The sequence below is a fragment of the Scardinius erythrophthalmus genome (assembly GCF_964197995.2).
Source record: "Scardinius erythrophthalmus genome assembly, chromosome: 7".
NCBI lineage: Eukaryota > Metazoa > Chordata > Actinopteri > Cypriniformes > Leuciscidae > Scardinius > Scardinius erythrophthalmus.
The window spans coordinates 2,755,061-2,776,971 of NC_138227.1; the positions used below are offsets into that span (position 1 = coordinate 2,755,061).

The window sequence follows — 21,911 nt, forward strand, 5'->3', positions numbered from 1 at the left end:
GTTTGGTTACAAACATTATTCAAAATATCTTCTTTTGTGTTCAGCAGAACAAAGAAATGTATACAGGTGTGTAATAACTTGAGGTTGAATATTTTTTTTTTTTAATTATCGCATAAATTTGACTTTTTAATATAGTTATGAGTCATAATTTCGTAAAAAAGTAAAGTCACCTAATATAATGTGGAACCAAAGTTTTTAAGTTTTAACTCCTGTTGTCAATGTATCCCTTAAAACTCATCTTTTATCACCAAAATTACATATTTAAACGTTTTTTTCGTGAAAAAAAGTCTTCATGCCTCAAAATATCTTGAATGTAACTGGACACTCTTGCCTCATTTAGTATGCGCGGTTCTTTGAATATGCAAATGAGCCCCGCCTCCACTCACTCACTCAGCTCAGAGATCCACTGGTTGACGATCACACGTTGATCTGATTGGTTACAAGGTAGTTTGTGACGTCAGAAACACCAGCGATTTCAAAGCGTGTTGGAAATCAAACACCACATGACATGGTCTGGATTTACATGTTCAAATCATTGGATTTACACAGCTAAGAATAACAACACAACAAAAGAGCCATGCTTTTATACAAGTTTATGTACGAAAGAAGTATCCACAGTATAGATATCAGATCTTCAGTACACATACGGCACCAGTTTATACGGCACTCGGCGACAATACTCTCTCCAGGCGTCGCCGTGTTTCTTCAGACACGAGTCTTCGATCTCATTGGCTCGTTGCCTCAGTAAGTGAAAGCACTGCAGCGCTGGCAAGTACGGCACAATGCTGGAGAACCCTGGAGAACAGACGACAGCAGCTGAGAGGAAACTCAGGTTTCTGCAGACTTTATCAAGGTAAAGACTTATTTAAGACCTTTTTAAGATCAAGTAACTTACATATAAGAATTAAATCGAAGGGAACTAATACATCAAGATGTTCTCTAAATGAAAATGTTTATGGAAAATACATCTTCCAACAGATATCTGTTACTTTTTAATTAATTTTACTAAAAAAAAGAAGAAGCTTGAATCGTTCTGCTCAAAACCACAATATATTTTACTGTACCAATTCTGATCAAACTGCAAAAAAGATTGTAAAGATTCCTAAATCAAGATGCATTTACTTCAGATGTCAAATGAATTGAAATGCGAAGTCTTTGTTTTCTGTGAAATTTATCAAAATTAAGTTCATGACTTATGCAAGAACAAATATCTACCAATGGGCTCAGAAAAATCAGCTTAATTTATACGTTTTGACAGATATTTGTTCACTTAATTTTATTACATTTACTTCTTTTTACATTTGCATCTCAAGTAAATTTATCTTGATTTAAACTTGTTTAGATATTTGTGTTGTAAAACTATGGAAGCTTGTTTCCGCCACTGAATAATAAATAAGTAATAATAATTGCAACTTTTTATCTCACAATTGTGAGATATGAAGTCAGAATTATGAGAAATAAAGTCGCAATTCTGAGAAATAAAGTCGCAGTTGGAAGATATAAAGTCAGAATTGCGTGTTATAAAGTCACAATTGTGAGATATAAACTATTTTGAGGTTAAAAAAAAGTCTGTCTTTTCTTCCCTTAGAATTGGACTTTATATCTCACAATTGTGAGTTTATATCTCACAATTCTGAGAAAAGATGTCAGAATTGCGAGATATAAACTCGCAATTATGTGTTATAAAGTCAGAATTGTGTGATATAAAGTCGCAATTGCGAGAAAAAAAGTCAGAATTCTGACTTTATAACACACAATTGCGACTTTATTTCACGCAATTCTGACCTTATATTTCGCAGTTCTGAGAAATAAAGTCAGAATTGCGAGATGTAAACTCGCAATTATCTTTTAAAATGTTTTATTTTGTGGCGGAAACAAGCTCCATAGAAAACAGTGCAAAAATACTGAGAAAGTATTCATTTTTTGAATGCATGCAACATTTAATGCCATGATGACTTTATGAATTGAAGACTTTCTGCTCTGATTTAAGACCATTTTAAGGCCTTCATTTGTGGAAGTGCAAATTAAGACTTTTAAAGACCTTTTTAAGGTTTGCAGAAACCCTGAAACTGATATGAATGAGTTTAATGCTCGTACCACAGGGGAGACACCAGGCAAACATCATCATAACGTCTCCCAGATAATTAGGGTGTCGGACCCATCCGAACCATCCAGAAACCAGGAGACGTCTTCCTGACGGGCTTCGGATTGTGTGCAGACCTTTGAAAGAGACGTTGAGATCATGCATTTAGTTTTATGTATGCGAGAGTTTGAGTGAATGTCAAATAGAATCTCAATCTTATGCTTTCTTGGCATGCAATATAGTAAAACTGGACACGTGGAGAAAACAAACCCCATTCACACGCGGACCCATGAAAACAACAAAGGAAAACTCTGCATTCTTCTGCCTGGCCAGTAGGTGGCGATGTGACTGTGTAGAAACGCTACGCGCCTATAGGCTGAACACGTAATATGCACGCGCATGCGATATGAACAAGCACTTTGAAACCCGTTTTCAAAAGTTTGCATTTTCAGGCCCTCAAAACGCCATTGTTGTGTAAATGAACGGCCACAACACAAAACAACGTTTTCAGTTTTTAGTTTCTAAACGGTGTCGTCGTGTAAACGGCCCCTCAGTTTAGAGTTAATCAGAGTCACTTCAGGTGAATAAAGGTGTGTACTGTTTCACATGAACTTTGTTCATCCTGAACACAGCCACAATTATAATGGGGGGGGGGGGTGTAGACTTATGCATTTAGGTTATTTAAAGTTCTTTTTTCTCTGAAATGTGTCGCTTTGGTTTTCATCAGCATTGCATAGGTTGGCATTTTTACTTTGACATGAAGCTCTGATTAAATTTTTTACGTCACAAAAACCAGCTGTTTTAACCCTTCTGGGACTGTTCATGTGTCGCTCAAAAAATGACCAATTTTATTTTTTTTTTCAGTGAAATGATTTTATTATATTTTAGTTTGATAGTATTTTTTAATTTAATATTTTGTGTTTTTAGGGGATTTTGTGGTACTAAGTTATATTTATGCAGTAGTTATTACCAATTTATTAACTTTTTGAGCATTGACCTGAAAATAAAAATTTCCAACTTATACTGTTATAAATCTTGGAGCAACAGACTTAAGTTTGGTCTCTTTTTAAAGAAAAGAGTTTTAAAAAAAGCGAACTTGGAAATAGTTTGTACAATTTTACATTTATTGTTATGAAAAATGCACAAAAATATAATTTTTAATTTTCATATGAAATATATATTTTCCAAAACATTATACACTAACATTATATTTTACTCTAAAATTATGAGTAAATCAAAGCCATAAATCTAAACAAGCTGTGCTCCAAATTTGAGGTTGATATCTCAAAATATGAGCTGTAAGAAAGATGTTGTTCAAGTGCAGTGCCAAACGCTTCCACTAAACGCCTCCCATTCATTTCCAATGCGCAAACAACACAAGTGTGACTATTTCTCAGGACCGTTTAACCTTTTCAAATCAATTTTTGTGTGTGTGTGTGGTCACACAGCAAGTGCCAAAACCTTTACCAAGTTTCTTACCATTCTGATGAGGTAAAAAAAAAAAAAAACCCGTAAAATGTTTCAGTCATAAATGAGAGAAGGGCACCAGAGGCCATGGGTGTGTGGACTTTATATATCCACTGTAAAAGCAAGCAGGATGAGAATATGAAGATGAAGATGTTACACACACCAGCGTAGGCCGGGTCGTCTGGATTTCTGCGGAAACCATCTTTCTGCTCGTTGGACAGGTAATAAATCAGGAAGCCAACACCTGTCAATACATTTCATTGAGTATTTTAACAACAACTGGATTGTAATCAATCAAAAAATGTGAGATCTGACGGCTGATTGATGAAGATTATAATAATAATTATTCTTATTCTCACCGAACAGCAGGCAGATGGGCACGGCAGACAGGAAGTGGATCTGATTGGGCCTCTGAAGCAGGAAGTAAACAGGAAGACTGGAGAAGAACGGGATCCAGATGAACTCGCCCAAAATCATGATGAACCCGATCGGCTCCTCTGTGAACTCTTTGGTCGTCAGCACAGACCCCTAACCAACCATCAGAAAAATCACACAATACAGCAGAATAACTAATAATACCAATATAATAATAACAAATGACATAAAATATGAAAAAATTGGGAGATTGCATAAAAGAAACCTTGAATGCAGCTCATTTTTATCCAATAACTACTAAAAAAAACGTACACGCTCAATTGAGAGAGATCATCCGATAACAAGTCATGCACATAAACTACGATTGAAACACATTTACAGAATGAATCCCTCTAAGCCTCATGTGACTTTCCCTCAGCGTCAGCTGTGATTGGATAACTGGAGTAACCAGTGGACCAATGGCATCGCAGCATCTCTAATGTTGGTTTGGTGTTTCTGAAAGTCAAAGTGTGTGATCAGAGTGATTTGGTTTAATTCCCTCCAGAAGCGTCTCACACACACGAGTGTGTTCCCGAACACCAGCATCCGAACGCTAGAGAACATGACAGCGTTTACTGTGTTTCGCCTGATGCTCTGAGACTCACTCGTTTATGATGGAGGGAGAAAGAGTCTGATAGCAGAAACAAACAGTTTATTACTGATATTCTGCACCAGGAAGTGACGAGTTTGTTCTCTTGAACACATGGGATGGAAACGCTGCTTTATTCACAAATGTTTTATGCCATATCCCAGTTTTGTGCACAAATTCGCACCTTTGGATGGAAACACAGCTAATGTCGTCAATAGATTTCACATGTACTGTCAGTTTCTTGGCTATTCGAAACGTTAAGCAAACATTCCATTTTCTCATTCTTCAAACATTATTAACGTTACTTTTGGATTTTCAGAATGATGATCACATTATAAGCCAATAAGAAATGAGTGTGTCCTGCTGACCTCATCGATGAGGAAGTCCAGTATGTAAATGAGATGAAAGACGACCACTAGCAGCAGAGAGAGAGACAGCGAGGTCTTCATCTCTATAGCGGTCAGGAGATAGTTCAGATCCATCATGGCCTGCAGGACAAACACACACTCATCAGTCTCCTCTCTCACTGCGTTCAGAAAACTCATGAGCACAAACTCACCCAGCCGATGAACCCGATCCTGACCATGAGGAAGTGTTTGACGTCGATGATGCCCAGACGAGGATCCATATTCTGGCCCAGAATGAACCTCAGCAGGGGGTCCGCTGTAAAACACACACACATGACCTCTGAACACCCTTCTTTTTGGGGGGAAAAAATATAAACACATTTTATTCAATTCAACAATCAATAGACTGACAGAGAAACAGCTATAATTTATTATTATATCTGAATATTAAACATACACACAGAGAAAAACATCCTACACTGCTTATTAAACTGAACATAAAGTCAGTTTCAAAGATATTTCGCTACAGCTTCTTCCCTTCATATGTTATTCATAATGATAGACAGCATTTCAGACTCATAACTGAATATGAATTATTAAAGTATGAGCTGTCAATGAATCCGTCCAACGTCTCATGAAATTAAGCAAAATTAACATCAAATGTCTGTAAAATGATTTTGATCCATCCAAAATATCTAAAATCATGCATATTCTTTGACCTCTGAACACCCTTGTGAGCAACGTTGTGTGTAACTCAGTACAAGTCATTTGAGTTCGCCTACGTAATCAGATTACTTTTTCAAGTAACTAGGAGAGTAACACATTACTTTTTCAATTAACAACAAAATATCTACGTTACTTTTTCAAATAAGTAATGCTAGTAACTTTTTCACATTTATTGACTGACAGCTCCCCTGTCCCTGTGTTGAGAGAAATAAAGTGAGGAGGTTGTATGTGTGTGTGTGTGTGTGTGTGTGTAAACATGATGGTTATTTTAGTTCTAGACTAAATGTGAACATGCTCGTCTCACTTGCACGAAACCTTCAGTATTCCTCAAAATGAATAAAAAAGTAAAATGCAATCTCAGAATTTTACACAAAACTTTTATAATTAACTATATTAAATTACACAAATATACTTTATGTATTTAATCTCACTTTATTTACCAATGTTTTGCTGCCGACCTTCAATGATCTAATTCAACCATACTAATAAGCAAAAATTATTAGTTACTAAATTATTAAAGATTAGATTTAGAAATAAGAGTGTTGAACTTCCTTCTCCTGTATATTATTAGGTTTGTTTGAGCAGCACCCTCTACTGCACAGGAGTAAATATGCATTTCCTTCAGCCTGAGGCCAAAGAGAACTTTTTTTTTTTGTTATTAAAAAACAAACAAGCAAGCCCAGGTGAGAAAAGTAACACAAAAAGTAATGTAACACATTACTTTCCATAAAAAGTAACGAAGTAATGCAATTAGTTACTTTTTTTTGGGAGTAACACAATATTGTAACACATTACTTTTAATAAAAAGTAACTAAGTAACACAATTAGTTACTTTTTTGGGAATAATGCAATATTGTAACGCATTACCTTTAATAAAAAGTAACGAAGTAAAGCAATTAGTTACTTTTTTGGGAGTAATGCAATATTGTAACGCATTACTTTTAATAAAAAGTAACAAAGTAACACAATTAGTTACTTTTTGGGGGAGTAACGCAATACTATATGCATTACTTTTAATAAAAAGTAACGAAGTAACGCAATTAGTTACTTTTTTGGGAGTAACGCAATATTGTAACGCATTAATTTTAATAAAAAAGTAACAAAGTAACGCAATTAGTTACTTTTTTGGGAGTAACGCAATATTGTAACACATTACTTTTAATAAAAAGTAACTAAGTAACACAATTAGTTACTTTTTTGGGGAGTAACGCAATATTGTAATGCATTACTTTTAGAAGTAACTTTCCCCAACACTGCTTGTGAGTAGAAGTACACTGGTGTTTAGTGTGTGTGTGAGGTGTGTCGCACCTGTGTTGTGGTAGTGCACCTGTGTGGAGGCGTGTGTGCTGATGGGACGCAGGTACAGCGCCAGGCTGAGCAGAAGAGAGACGGCCATGCCAGCGCTGACCAGAGAGAAGATCCGGTCTGTCACGGCACCGGCCCGCAGGACGCCACCGAACCACAGCGCCGATAACAGAGCCGCGCTCAGCAGGAACACATACAGACCTGCAGCAAAACCCTGAGACATGCTCAACTCATCCAGAAACACATATATACAGTTAAGACAGCAAAACCCTGAGACATGCTCAACTCATCCAGAAACACATATATACAGTTAAGACAGCAGAACCCTGAGACATGCTCAACTCATCCAGAAACACATATATACAGTTAAGACAGCAGAACCCTGAGACATGCTCAACTCATCATAGAAACATACACTATATTGCCAAAAGTTTTGTGTCTGCCTTTAGATGCACATGAACTTTAATGACATCCCATTCCTGACCCATAGGGTTTACTATGGAGTTGGCCCATCCTTTGCAGCTATAACAGCCTCAACTCTTCTGGGAAGACTTTCCACAAGGTTTAGGAGTATGTTTATGGGATACTTTGACCATTCTTCTAGAAGCGCATTTATGAGGTCAGGCACTGATGTTGAACGCCTGGCTCACAGTCTCGCTCTAATTCATCCCAAAGCTGTTCTATCGGGTTGAGGTCAGGATATAATAATCCATAATCCCCCCTCCACCAAACTTTACACTTGGCACAATGCAGTCAGGCAAGTACCATTCTCCTGGCAAACGGCAAACCCAAGACAGAGAAGTCAGACAGAGAAGACATCTCCACTGCTCTAGAGTCCAGTGACGGCGTGCTTTACACCACTGCATCCCATGCATTGCATTGCTCTTGGTGATGTAAGGCTTGGGTGCAGATGCTCGGCCATGAAAACCCACTCCATGAAGCTCTACGCATGTTCTTGAGCTTTTCGTGGCTGAGTTGCTGCTGTTCCCAATTGCTTCCACTTTGTAATAATACCACTAACAGTTGACCGTGGAATATTTAGAAGTAAGGAAGTTTCACGAATGGACTTATTGCACAGGTGGCAACCTATCACGGTACCACGCTTGACTTCACTGAGCTCCTCAGAGCGACCCATTCGTTCACAGATGTTTGTAGAAGCGTCTGCATGCCTAGGTGCTCGATTTATACACCTGTAGCCATGGAAGTGATTGGACCACTTGAATTCAATGATTTGGAGGGTATACCAATACTTTTGGCAATATAGTGTATATATGAGGTGATTTGTGTTAAATCTCCTACCATTGAGTTTGTATTTTAAACGCTTTCCATTACAGCCCATTTTGCCTTCTGTTTCCTGCATAGAAGAGGACAAATGAAAATAAATAATGAATAATAGATAACTGGTTTCTGCAGGAAAGCTCAGGTCTCACCTGTCCCACGGGTAGATGATAGAGCGCCACCTGCAGGACAGTGAACAGCAGAACCACGCACACAGACGTCCAGTCCCAGACGGACCCGCCAGAACCCAGCAGAACCCAGTCAGAGGAGGAGCGACAGCAGTCCAGCAGAGCTATGAGAGAAACACCCAACAACACACACACCAGAGACAGATCTGACACACACACACACATACACACACACACACACAAACATTAGTCATTAAAAACATAATTGATAACTAATTGGTAATGCAAATAAGTATCTCTGGATACATTTAATATTTGATATATTTTTATATTATAAATCAGAGTATAATGGTATATGAGCATGCACATTGAAAAAGCAAATGCATAAGTAATAATACAAATAATATAAATGTAACCATGACTGTTCTTATAATGCAGTCTTAATAAATCTTTATAAATATATTTATAGAATAGTAATACTTCATAGAAAGTGTTACCATAAAAACTATGGCACTTAATCACTTGTTAACAAACAAGTATTAATTTCTTTAATGAGCTCATTATTTCTGCCTTAATTATTATTATTATATTGTTTAAATTAATACATTTGTAGCCAACTGTGATTTTATATATACATTTCTGAAATACATAACTTAGACAATTTCCTCTGATAACAGATCACTCTAAACTGTAATGGACTCATGCATTTTCTGTGAAGCTGCTTTGAAATGATGTGTGTTGTGAAAGCGCTATACAAATAAATGTGAACTTACGGATGTTGTTCCATTTACTGTGGACCTGAACGACATCTCTGCCTTCATCATCATCATCATCATCATCCTTGAGCTTCAGTGTGTGTGATCCGTTCCTGTGCGGCTACAGGACAGTCAGAAGTGTGTGAATAAATACAGAGTGAATCTGGATTAAACACCGGATTTCATTTCACAAGCTCACCTGATGTTCTTGATCATGAGTCCGTGCATGAACGAACTCGTCCAAAACCATCGTGCCAACTCAGATGTGATCTCTAACACTGCTGTATTCACCAAAGACTGAGGTTTTTATGCTTCAGCTGTGACTACACACACACACACACACACTACTGACGCAACGAAACACGCAATAGCAGAGAACGTTCAACGGACGGTCGTGTTGAGTTGCACTAACTTCCCTCATTCTGAAGGAAAGATCTGATGAAAACTTCAAACACTTGATGAAGCTGCCATGCAAATCCCCAGGAACTCTGGCTAACATTCTAATGTTTTAGTTGGACGTTCCATCTAACGGTTTTTAAATGTTACTAGTTTCAGAACGTTCAGAGAACATTCAAAAGTAACGTTCCCATGATGTTTGGAGAAAATGGAATGTACCCTTAACGGTCGCATAACGTTTTTAAAACATTTAAAACAACTAAAACGTTTTGAACGTTCCCTAGAGAAAAAAAGTATATTTAAATATATTTTTCAATAGTACATAGCAAATATACAAACCATATACTACAACAAAATATACTAACACAATTTTCTTTACTATCTTTTAATATATTAAAGGTATATTAGCATCATGCTTTTACCTATTTTCACAATACAACTTTTAACACACTTTAAAATAATTGTACTTTAGTAGGCTATAATTTCAAAAAATATACTTGAAGTGAAAATTCTGTTTATTTTTTTAAAGTGTATTTATTTGCACTTTACTTAAAAATATATTTTAGGTATATTTGAACTGTGTGCTGAAAATGATCATTGTAACAATGCATTGAAAGTGTACTTTCAAAATAAATTAGTATACAATAGTATATCGTACAAAGTATAGATTTAGCCAAGTAATGTTTTTTTTATTAATGTGCATTTATTATTGAAGACGAAGTGTGCAATTTATAGTATTTGGAATAAGCTAAATGTATATACTTTTTACTCAAATGATACACTTATGGTTTATTACTTGTATGTTTCGAAGACACTCGTAATGAATTTGTAATGTACTCGTAACACAAATAAAGTACACTTTAATATCACTAATCAAGCATGTAATTAGTCCCTGCACACATAAAGTATATTAAGTTTTCTAAGTACACTAAATAGACTTAAAGTTATGCTTTACTACAATTTATTTAATTTTAATTTGTTTTTAAAACATCGGATGTTTCGAATGTTCAGTCAGATAATGTTGCTTATTGGGAATTTTAGCACTACTTTGGTTGATTAAAAGTGATCATTGGTGTAAGTCATTACAAATAACAATGCAATGCATGAGTATTTGATGTTTTAATAACAGATTCCCATATACAAACTGTATATTGTGATATTGTTGGCCACGTCACCAGACTCAGGCATATAACCGTGTGCTAAATAAAAACACATGCAGTGGAAATTCAATGATTCTAAAGGAAAGCAGTGTGGAGGAATGGATTCTCCATTGAAATCGTCCTTTTTCATACATTGACGAGGTGCTGTCATATGTTGGATACACACACACACACACACACACACACACACACACACACACTACAATGAGACAAAACATCTGTCAGAACTGAATGCATTTGCAAAAAAAAAAAATGAAAAAACGAATGGATGGTATTATTAAATCAGTATTTTAAAAAATGTATAAACAAAATGTTCCAACATCCACTAATTGGTCCCATTGCATTTCTCAAGTTAACAGCAAAAACAATGACAACGCTATAGTCATACAAAATAAAAGTCCCAAAATATCTGAGATAAAAAAATTATAATAATAATAATAAAAAACACAAATGAGACTTAAGTGTTAAGCATACATAATGACAGGGGTAAAACACTGTTTTTTTCACATAATATTCTGTGATTAGCTGGGAATGATCGCATATTCAGTAGCTTTGTCTAAAACACAAGCTGCCTCTTGGAGAAGAAACGTTCAGGGGTCACTAAAGTAGCCGAAATCACATGATGTAACACATAAACCACATTCAGGCTACAAACAGAGAGTGTTTTCCACGCAGACGTCTAGAAAGACTCAATGTCCTCGAATGTGGCTCTTCACAGACTTCTCAAAGCAAGTTTAATGCAATCCTAGCAGTTTCCTAGAGTGTTCAGTACAAAGAACAAAGTTCCTGTAAGTCAGGATCACAAAAAAAACTTCCAGCTAACAGGGAACGTTCTCTCCAAGTTACGAACAAACGCTCTTCCAGTGACGTTCGTTCAAAGTCTCGAAACATTATAGGTCAAAAACATCATTCATGAAACGTTTTTTTTTTTAGTTCGTCTAAATACTTAATAAATACGTCTAAAAACTAGTTTCAGAATGTTTCATGAAAATTCAAAAGTAACGTTCCCATGATGTTTGAGGAATGAGAAAATGGAATGTTTGCTAAACATTCGAATAGCCAAGAAACTGACAGTACATGTGAAATCTGTTGACGACATTAGATGTGTTTCCATCCAAAGGTGCGAATTTGTGCACAAAATTGAAACATGGCATAAATCATTTGCGAATAAAGCAATGTTTCCATCCCATGTGTTCAAGAGAACAATATCATCACTTCCTGGTGCAGAATATCAGTAATAAACTGTAAGTTTCTGCAATCGGGCTCTTTTCCCTCCATCATAAACGAGTGTGTCTCAGAGCGTCAGGCGAAACACAGTAAACGCTGTCATGTTCTCTAGCGTTCGGATGCTGGTGTTCGGGAACACACTCGTGTGTGTGAGACGCTTCTGGAGGGAATTACACAAGATCACTCTGATCACACACTTTGACTTTCAGAAACAACAAACCAACATTAGAGATGCTGCGATGCCATTGGTCCACTGGTTACTCCAGTTATCCAATCACAGCTGACGCTGAGGGAAAGTCACATGAGGCTTAGAGGGATTCATTCTGTAAATGCATGACTTGTTAAAAGTTAAAAAATGATATCCCTCAATTGAGCATGTGAGTTTTTTCAAATTTATGCGCATCTTGGCGTTTCTATCAAGCATTTTTATATGCAATATCCAAAAAATATGTGGATGGAAACACAGCTGTTGAATGCGGATGGGTTACTTCTGTTAACGTGATGTTAAAGCTGATCTGCTTAATGGGAATAATTTAATTGAACACCAAACGTTCAGCCGTTTGATACAACACTGTCCTTTCGAGAAGTCTGCATGGTGTAATACACACTCCACATCAGTGATCCAGATTTCTGAAAATAGCCAAGCTCAAATCAACCTGTAAATGTGCAAAATTTTGCAAGAGGCATAGCAGGTGTAAGGAATAGCGCCTACTCCATGCTACAAGAGTTAAACGTGTCGAGAAGTTTCTCTCTTCGATTGCATCTGACTTGCGTTCAACAAGGCAAATTTCAAGAGCTCTAAACAGTCACGTGGAAACGGCACGACTTCATTCAGCGGTGGCGTTTTTTTGCTTGGCAAAAACTTAGCAAATGTATAAAATCTCGCTTTCGCCGTTCATACGCCATTTCTAGACAACATTAGCCTTGTTAATCTCTCTAATCTATGAAGCGGAAAACTCGTCTAGCGGTCGGACGAATGTGCGCAACTCTCAATGGCAAAGCAAAAGATGCACTTTCCCATCCGACAGCTTATGAAGCACTAGCACACAAGAACAATAAATCATCAGTTCCCCTAAAATCTGCAAAACATTCAATGCATCTGTCGCTATGTACAATATAGGATCTTCATATATTAATTATTCGAGTTCATTATTCCATTATAGAGTAGTCTGAATATGTACAATAGAAGACTCAATGGTCAAATAAATAAATAGAAAGTAAAATGGCCGTGGCTTTCGCAGTGTTATTCGCTAAAGAAGAGGCCAGCAGGGTTTCTGCACTGAAGAGTCTCGATCTTCGATCGTCTGCAGTCTGTCTGTGCATCATGGTCCCGTGTGCATTTACATGTGACGTTAATGTGCAACTAAAGCGTGGATGGAGGACACATTTGGGTGAAACACCGGCTCCTGGCTCTCGGGAATGAAGCTTCGGCTATACGACGGTCCCGCTCGGCGAGTTTCCATTCTGTGCTGACAGCGGTTGAGGCGGATGCTGGAGCAAAAACACAAGAAACACCATGAGTTTGACTCTAAAGCAAATCTACTGTACTTTGTACAAAATATATATTTTACTAAATTATTTGGACTCTAAAATTGGTACAAATTTAAAGTCATGTCTAAGCAAGTTGTGTTCCAAATTTGAAGTTGATAACATAAAAATTGAGGTTCCTGTGAGATTTTGTTTAGGCGCAGTACCAAAAATATCCATCGGGTTTGATGCGCACAAATATATGTCACAAAACAGCAACCAAATATTGAATCTTGAGCTTTCCAATGATATGCTTCGTCAAGGTTAGAAAAAGTTTTGATTATAAAATACTTGTGCAGTAACATTTGAAGCATGGCTCCGCCCACTAGGGGGAGGAGCCCGCTAAACGGTTTTAAAGCACCATTTCGATGGTATGTTATTTATAAAAATGACTTTTGAGTGTTGAAGCTTTCGATTGATACCTAATTTATGATGATTATGACCTAAACTATGTGATAGAAAAAAAAGCAGTTAAAGGATAAACAAAACTTTATTAATATATTTTAAAAGGTTAATTGGGAAGAGTGTTACAGTTGGTTCCGCAAGTTAAAAGAACTGAATAAAAGAACTCTCTCCCATGATGCACTGCAAATGACCTATTGAATGACAATTGAAATATTTTCAATTATGTCATTCGCAATGCTTCACGCTTCAAAATGAAATTGTGCTTTTCACGTGCGTAAAGGATTGTATATCATGCGATTTTTCACACATCGTTCATACCGTATGATAGAACTCCTCATTCTGAGTAACTTTGCCTCTAGGACCACCGCCGTCAATCGAACCGTTCGTTATATATTGGAGATTATTCAAAAACCTACTTTCGTAAACTCGTGATATTTCGTAAAGTCCTAGGTTTTTGGCTCAACTTCGATTACTGTTAAAAAGCTTTAAAACATATACAGTCAAACCAAAATTTATTCAGACACCTTCAACATTTCTCACATTATCACATTTTATTCACCATAGTTTAGAAAATGGTAATAAAATATGACAAGAACTCAGTTATGAACTCAGTTGATATTTCACTGGTTTTGTCCATCCTATGTTGAATATCTGTCAGCTGTTAAATTTAACTACACAATTAGATAATACCAGTTTAGCTCAAGCAATCACCAAGCCTGTGGTGTAAAAAGGTCACATTAGCAATTAAAGAAGAAACACTTCAGCAAACCATGATCAGGTCAAAGTGTCGATATAATTTTTGGTCCCAAATTTGTATTAATGTTACTGGTAGTCACTGTATGAAGAATTTTTGGGTATAATATGTCACAGTTTACTTTATTTTGCTATCCTCACTTACATAAATGAACTATAGTGTCCTGCACACACTTGTTAAAAAATACGTGTGTTTGATTAGGATTGGAGATGAACTGTGCAGGACAGTCGATCGGCAGGAACAGGGTTGGGCACCCCTGATCTAGGTGGTTACAGGCTTCTAAATAAAACAATAACTTTTCACAGATAAGTTTAAAGGGTTTAAAGTGACTGAACCTGTATAAATGCTGCTTTTTAATTTATTTTTTACTTGCATTTGGCGCATTACATGTGCATTTAGAACTGTGCCAAAGGCTTTCCGTTTAGATCGGGACTCACTGCTTTGCCGGGTCGAGCCCAAGTGCAGATGAGCCCCTCCTGGCACGCGGTGATGATGCAATCGTTCATGAACACGAGTACAGTGAGTCGCTCGTGGGCGATTTTCTTGCACACTAGCGGCTCCAGCAGCGGCACCTCATTCATGCGCGGACACAGCGTGGTTCCCAAGACCTTAGCGCCATCTAGCCGGTTGCTACGCGGCGCCACGTTGATCTTATCGTTGCTTTTGCTGATGTTCCCGAGGCTGTGGTAGCGCTTGTGCTCCTTTTCCCCTCCAACCCCAGATTTGTCCGATTTACGTTCTTGCAGCGACAGCGTAGCGAAGCGTCCAATGCTAAACGGCGTAGTTCCTCCAGCGGCGGCAGCGCCTCCGCTAACCGCGTTGCTCTCCGTCGCCCCCTGGCTTTTGGAGGTGTTTGCGACGGCAGGGTGTGGAAGTGAATTTGAGCGCGACAGCGAACGAGGTAAAGGTAGCGGTAATGTAGACGCCTGATGCGAGGGATGATGGTGGCCTTCGACAACGCCACTTCCGCTAGTGATGTTTAACGCAGTGGATGTCGTTACGGTGGAGCCGAAGGTGTTCGTAAGCGCTCTGGAAAGCGGAAGTCGCGGATATAGCACGTCATCCGTAAGATCCCACAAACAGAATTGTGTGTCTTGCCCGACGGATCCGAAGCGGTACGATACGGATGAAGCTCCACCTTTCGAGCTGTGCCGCGAGAGGCGCGATAGCGTGCTGCTAGTGCGCACGCGTGCGAAGTGCAGCGCCCCCTGCTGGAGATCCTCCTCGCTCCCGCTGAGCTCCATCGGCTCCATCGGATCGTCGTCCTCTAGGTTAGTGGTAAACGGGTCGAACGCCACAACGTTAACCCAAGATTTGTGACCGTGTCCGCGCGCTACGACTCGGCTCTCTGCAAACGACCACACCGTCACTAGATCGTCTTCTCCGCCGGTTGCTAAGTACTTCCCGTCGGGGCTCCAGGACACGCAAAGCAACCCTCCGAAGTAGCTTTTCATGACTCCTTGCAGCTCCATTGAGTCGAAGTGGAAGACGCGGAGGCATCCGTCCTGTCCGACACACGCAACGTGAACGCCGTCGGGTGAGAACGCGAACTCGTTCAGGCCTCCCTCGCCGACCACCCAGCGGAGTAACGGGTTGCGGGGCGTTTTAGTCTTGCAGGAGTAGACGGAGAAGCCCTCGCCCTGGCGGAGGAGGCAGTACTGAGGCGCCGTGGTGCCGCACGGATGCTCCACGTTGTAGAGGTAAAGGTGACCGCTAGCGTGAGACGCCAGGAAGAGATTCTCAGACTTCGGCAGCCATTTTAGACACGTCACTTTTGATTTGTCTATCAATCTCTGCGGGAGAGAAATCACACAATATCAGTAATGTGACGATATGAAAATTATAAACTGACATTTATGATGTAATTTAGGGCTGGGATATATATCGATGCATCGTGAATCGAGAAATGATTCTGGATTGATCCCAATTTTTCCCAAATGCATCGCGATTCTCTCTCGAATCAATTCTGAGTTTAGTATTTAACAGCAGATGGCGCTGTGTGCTTTAGAAACAGCCGTAATCTACTGGCTTCCAATGCCTTACACACTTCACTTGAACCTTCTATAAAATAATCATTCATAAAGTTCGAAAAGGTTGAAGCAAATTACAAGGGTGTTTGAAGTGGGCTGTTTACATTAATCTAGCGTCATAAAAGCATTCTGAGGTGCAAGTACATTCTCAGAATCAGCCGAACACATGAGCGCTCTTCTTCGTGAGGATTTGAGTGTGTGGGTAAAAACTAGCCTAGAGCGCCATCTGCTGTTAAAAGCTAGCCTAGAGCGCCGTCTGCTGTTAAAAACTAGCCTAGAGCGCCGTCTGCTGTTAAAAGCTAGCCTAGAGCGCCGTCTGCTGTTAAAAACTAGCCTAGAGCGCCGTCTGCTGTTAAAAGCTAGCCTAGAGCGCCGTCTGCTGTTAAAAGCTAGCCTAGAGCGCCGTCTGCTGTTAAAAGCTAGCCTAGAGCGCCGTCTGCTGTTAAAAGCTAGCCTAGAGCGCCGTCTGCTGTTAAAAGCTAGCCTAGAGCGCCGTCTGCTGTTAAAAGCTAGCCTAGAGCGCCGTCTGCTGTTAAAAGCTAGCCTAGAGCGCCGTCTGCTGTTAAAAGCTAGCCTAGAGCGCCGTCTGCTGTTAAAAGCTAGCCTAGAGCGCCGTCTGCTGTTAAAAGCTAGCCTAGAGCGCCGTCTGCTGTTAAAAGCTAGCCTAGAGCGCCGTCTGCTGTTAAAAGCTAGCCTAGAGCGCCGTCTGCTGTTAAAAGCTAGCCTAGAGCGCCGTCTGCTGTTAAAAGCTAGCCTAGAGCGCCGTCTGCTGTTAAAAGCTAGCCTAGAGCGCCGTCTGCTGTTAAAAACTAGCCTAGAGCGCCGTCTGCTGTTAAAAGCTAGCCTAGAGCGCCGTCTGCTGTTAAAAGCTAGCCTAGAGCGCCGTCTGCTGTTAAAAACTAAGCTCAGATTTGGAAAAAATTGGAATTGATTTACGAATTGCAAAGCATCGATATATTGTCCCAGTCCTAATGCAAATATAACTTTCTTTTCATCAAAGAATCCTGGAAAATAAAATGTATCACGGTTTCCTCAAAACAATTAGGCTTCACAACTGTTTTCAACACTGATAATAATCACAAATGTTTCTTGAGTATCAAATCATCATATTAGAGTGATTTCTGAAGGATCATGTGACACTAAAGACTGGAGAAATGATGCTGAAAATTCAGATTTGATCACAGGAATACATTACACTTTACTATATATTCACATAGAAAACAGATGTTTTACATTATAATATTTACATTTTTTTTCCTGTATTTTTGATCAAATGAATGGTGAGCAGAAGAGACTTCCTTCTAAAAGTATTACAAAATCTTAGTGACCCCATAGTGATTGCGAGTTGTAAAAAGGTCAAGTAGTAAAGACTGAGTAGGAGCTTTTCATGCTTTCGAGTAGATTGAAAAATACAAACTGCCACGAGGAAATTACTAAATGTTTGTGGCTGTTTGCAAGGGTTGTGTGATCTAAAGCGGGTTCCTGTTTTCATATCACTGATGTAGAAACATGATGTCAGAATCCACAGGACGGTGGATCTCCAGACTTTTGTGACGTTCGCTGAACTAAACATTGACATCGACTGGACCAGGATTAGTCCACAAAATTATGCTCTCAAATTTAGAAACTGTTCAGCATGGGAAAATATGAAAACTAGGATGGCAGAATTATAAAATTAAATCATCACTGGCCAAATCAGGACTGTAAAGATTCTTTATGGAACCTTAAAGGGTTCCGACAGACACATCATATTTAGAACCTTTAGTGGTTCCCATAATGGGATCATTTTGTGGATTGTTTTAATTAATTAATTTAGTTTATTTTATGAATTAAGCAGCTTGTAAACATACCTTATCACTAGGAAAAATGTAAACAACCCGTTAAACATTAAATTATGCAATAATTTTTTAAGTCCCACTGTAGTGTAAATCCAGCTTTTAATGTTGTTTATGTGTCTATGTGGTGTTTTTAATATGCTTTAAGACAAACCATGTGTAAAGTCGACACCATTGCTGAGTATTTTCTCCTTAAAACTGCAGTGAACCAAAGACAGTCTCAAAAACACGCTTTGAAATCGCTGGTGTTTCTGACGTCACAAACTACCTTGTAACCAATCAGATCAACGTGTGATCGTCAACCAGTGGATCTCTGAGCTGAGTGAGTGAGTGGAGGCAGGGCTCATTTGCATATTCATAGAACTGCGCATACTAAATGAGACAAGGGTGTCGAGTTACATTCAAGATATTTTAAAGCATGACGAAAAAAAATGTAAGGAAAAAATGCATAAATGTGTCATTTTGGGATAAAATGACTGACTACAGGGGGACTTTAAGATGTTTCTCCATATAAAGGACGTTTTTGGAGTTCAGAACCGTCATGTCTAAGAGTGTAACATCTGTGTAGATGTAAACTCAATGATGCAGATGTGTGTGTAAATGAGTGTGTTCTCTGCTCACCTCCTCGTTGAAGAGTTTGCTGGTCTCTTTCTTGATGGGGTCGAGGTACTGCACCTGTCCTGCGGAGAAGCCCACGATCAGAGCCACACTGTCCGCGGTGGCCGAGTACTGGTTAAAGTCGTGACACGTGGGCTGGGTTCCCTTATAGATGCGCTTGTCTATCGGCTTGCTGAGGTCCACCGCCTGTAGACGCACAGAGTTTCACAGGTGTTTCTGTCATTGGGGTTTGAAGTAGTTTTTTATTTGTATACACTGCAGAAATCATGTACTTCCTCAGTGCTTCTGTCTTGTTTTCCAGCACAAATATCTAAAGATTCTTAAATCAAGATGCATTTACTGGAGAAGCAACATGATGTTTGCTGAGTGTATGCTGTGAACAAGTACAAATAGTCAGTGTGGTCAGAAAAATCTTTAGTCATTTTGCTATGGAAGCTTGTTTCTGCCACAGAATAAAAAATAAAAAAGGTAATTCTGACTTTTTATCTAATAATTCTGACTTCATTTCTTGCTATTGTGAGTTTATATCCTGCAATTCTAACTTTTTTCTCAGAATTGTGAGAATTGTCAGATTTGTTGATTCTGTGTTATTTGTTGAGTCTTTTTAAAATATGTCTATATAGTTTTTTATCAATTTTTATTCCAGTTTTAGTTTGAGATATTTTAGTACATCAACTATTTTAGTACATCAACTATTTTAGTACATCAACAAGTTAAACTAGATGAAAATAAGTTATTTCAGTTAACAGCTATTTTATTTTGAAGATTTTCTTTTTATGTGTTTAGTTTTAGTTAACTTAAATGACCCAGTTTTGGATATATATGAAAGGACAAGATCATTGTATCAGTTTGGTATTATTTGCATTCGAATACTGATGGTCACAAACTCTAGTGTAAAATCTTAACATCTAACATATTTTTTGTTCAAATGTGCAAACAACAACTTCTCTTTTTATGTACATATAATTCTGAAAACACGATGGGAGTCTCTGACCAGATCAAGAGGATAAACAAAACAACAACAAGACTAGAACTCAGGGTCAAGTGAGACATCTTGTGGTGGTTCACTGGCCACTAAAACCATTTTAAAAGCATTTCTAGGACTGGACACTCATCCATTTATCCATCATAAACTAATGACCATCACAAAACTGAAACTGAGCAGTGTGGATGTCTTCAACACAAACACAAGCTTTACTGAAAGCTTGCATATATGCATAAGAGAGATTAAATCTAATATAACGAGAGTCCTGCAGAAAGATTTCAATGTGATTCTCTTGATCTTGCATCATCATCAATCCGTGAATGTTATATTGAAGCGGTGTTACATTAAAGCACCGTAACATTGAAGTACTGTTACATTAAAGCACTGTTACATTAAAGCGCTGTTACATTAAAGCACTGTTACATTAAAGCACTGTTACATTAATGCACCATTACATTAAAGCACTGTTACATTGTAGCGATGTTACATTAAAGCACTGTTACATTAAAGCGATGTTACATTAAAGCACTGTTACATTAAAGCGTCGTTACATTAAAGCACTGTTACATTAATGCGGCATTACATTAAAGTGCCGTTACATTAAAGCACTGTTACATTGTAGCACAGTTACATTAAAGCACTGTTATATTGTAGCGCTGTTACATTAAAGCACTGTTATATTGTAGCGATGTTACATTTAAGCACTGTTATATTGTAGCGATGTTACATTTAAGCACTGTTATATTGTAGCGATGTTACATTTAAGCACTGTTATATTGTAGCGATGTTACATTTAAGCACTGTTATATTGTAGTGATGTTACATTTAAGCACTGTTATATTGTAGCGCTGTTACATTTAAGCACTGTTATATTGTAGCGATGTTACATTTAAGCACTGTTATATTGTAGCGATGTTACATTTAAGCACTGTTATATTGTAGTGATGTTACATTTAAGCACTGTTATATTGTAGCGCTGTTACATTTAAGCACTGTTATATTGTAGCGATGTTACATTTAAGCACTGTTATATTGTAGTGATGTTACATTTAAGCACTGTTATATTGTAGCGATGTTACATTTAAGCACTGTTATATTGTAGCGATGTTACATTTAAGCACTGTTATATTGTAGTGATGTTACATTTAAGCACTGTTACATTAAAGCGCTGTTACATTAAAGCACTGTTACATTAAAGCACTGTTACATTAATGCGGCATTACATTAAAGTGCCGTTACATTAAAGCACTGTTACATTAATGCGCCGTTACATTAAAATCATGTTACATTAAAGCGCCGTTACATTAAAATCATGTTACATTAAAGCGCTGTTACATTATGATGCTGGTGCTTCAACATGCACCAATGCTACATTTTTCTAAATGTCATAACAATTTGTGGACAAACAAGTATTCATTACTTCAACGAGCTCATTGTTTCTGCCTTAAATTCTAACATTGTTTAAATTAATACATTTTTTGCTAACTGTGATTTTGTAAACATTTATGTAATACATAACTTAGACCGTTACCTCTGATAACCGATCACTCTAAATTTTAATGTGAACATTTGTGATACATTTTCTGTAAAGCTGCTTTGAAACGATGTGTATTTTGAAAAGCGCTACACAAATAAATGTGAATTGAATTACATCGAAACGCTGTTACATTAAAGCACTGTTTCATTAAAGCGCTCAGATCCGCAGTCGATCCGAATCTGTCATTCAAAACAAATCACGTTGAGATCAAGAGAGCGTGTGTGTTCATGCCGAACCCGTCCGTACCTTCTTAATGTTCGTGTAAGTGTAGAAGTAAAGTTCCCTGCCGATGTTGAAGCACACGCGCTCCGACTCCTCGCTCGGGTCCTCCGGCTTCAGCTTCAC

At 38.2% G+C, this 21,911-nt stretch overlaps 2 protein-coding genes across 2 annotated transcripts in view; both read right to left on the bottom strand.

Moving 5' to 3' along the window:
• Window positions 1-579: 579 nt before the first annotated feature.
• Window positions 580-9,511, bottom strand: LOC308693083 (delta(14)-sterol reductase TM7SF2). The gene is made up of 11 exons (XM_081369805.1): window positions 9,292-9,511; window positions 9,111-9,213; window positions 8,362-8,543; window positions 8,231-8,285; window positions 6,935-7,132; window positions 5,113-5,216; window positions 4,922-5,041; window positions 3,910-4,078; window positions 3,714-3,794; window positions 2,098-2,220; window positions 580-795 (listed from the first exon to the last, which is right to left on the bottom strand). Exons 1-11 carry the CDS (start codon window positions 9,340-9,342, stop codon window positions 635-637), a joined length of 1,347 nt encoding a protein of 448 aa, XP_081225931.1. The 5' UTR covers window positions 9,343-9,511; the 3' UTR covers window positions 580-634.
• Window positions 9,512-10,595: 1,084 nt separating this feature from the next.
• Window positions 10,596-21,911, bottom strand: part of LOC308694037 (WD repeat-containing protein 20) — an 11,580-nt gene continuing 264 nt past the window's right edge. Inside the window, exons 1-4 of the mRNA XM_081371279.1 lie at window positions 21,813-21,911; window positions 19,048-19,230; window positions 14,999-16,354; window positions 10,596-13,366 (exon numbers count right to left, since the gene is read on the bottom strand). The exon at window positions 21,813-21,911 is cut by the window's right edge and continues 264 nt beyond it. Coding sequence (XP_081227405.1) covers window positions 13,307-13,366; window positions 14,999-16,354; window positions 19,048-19,230; window positions 21,813-21,911 — 1,698 coding nt within the window. The 3' untranslated portion in view covers window positions 10,596-13,306. The remainder of the gene's footprint in view (window positions 13,367-14,998; window positions 16,355-19,047; window positions 19,231-21,812) is intronic.

Bases quoted from the DNA above. Each gene is read 5' to 3' on its own strand.
- LOC308693083 (XM_081369805.1), bottom strand. From the start codon at position 9,342: ATGGTTTTGGACGAGTTCGTTCATGCACGGACTCATGATCAAGAACAT. The intron at 7,133-8,230 runs GTAGGAGATTTA...GTTTTGCTGCAG, and splicing joins TTTAAAATACAAACTCAATG to GTCTGTATGTGTTCCTGCTG. The intron at 4,079-4,921 runs GTCAGCAGGACA...ATGGTTGGTTAG, and splicing joins TGGACTTCCTCATCGATGAG to GGGTCTGTGCTGACGACCAA.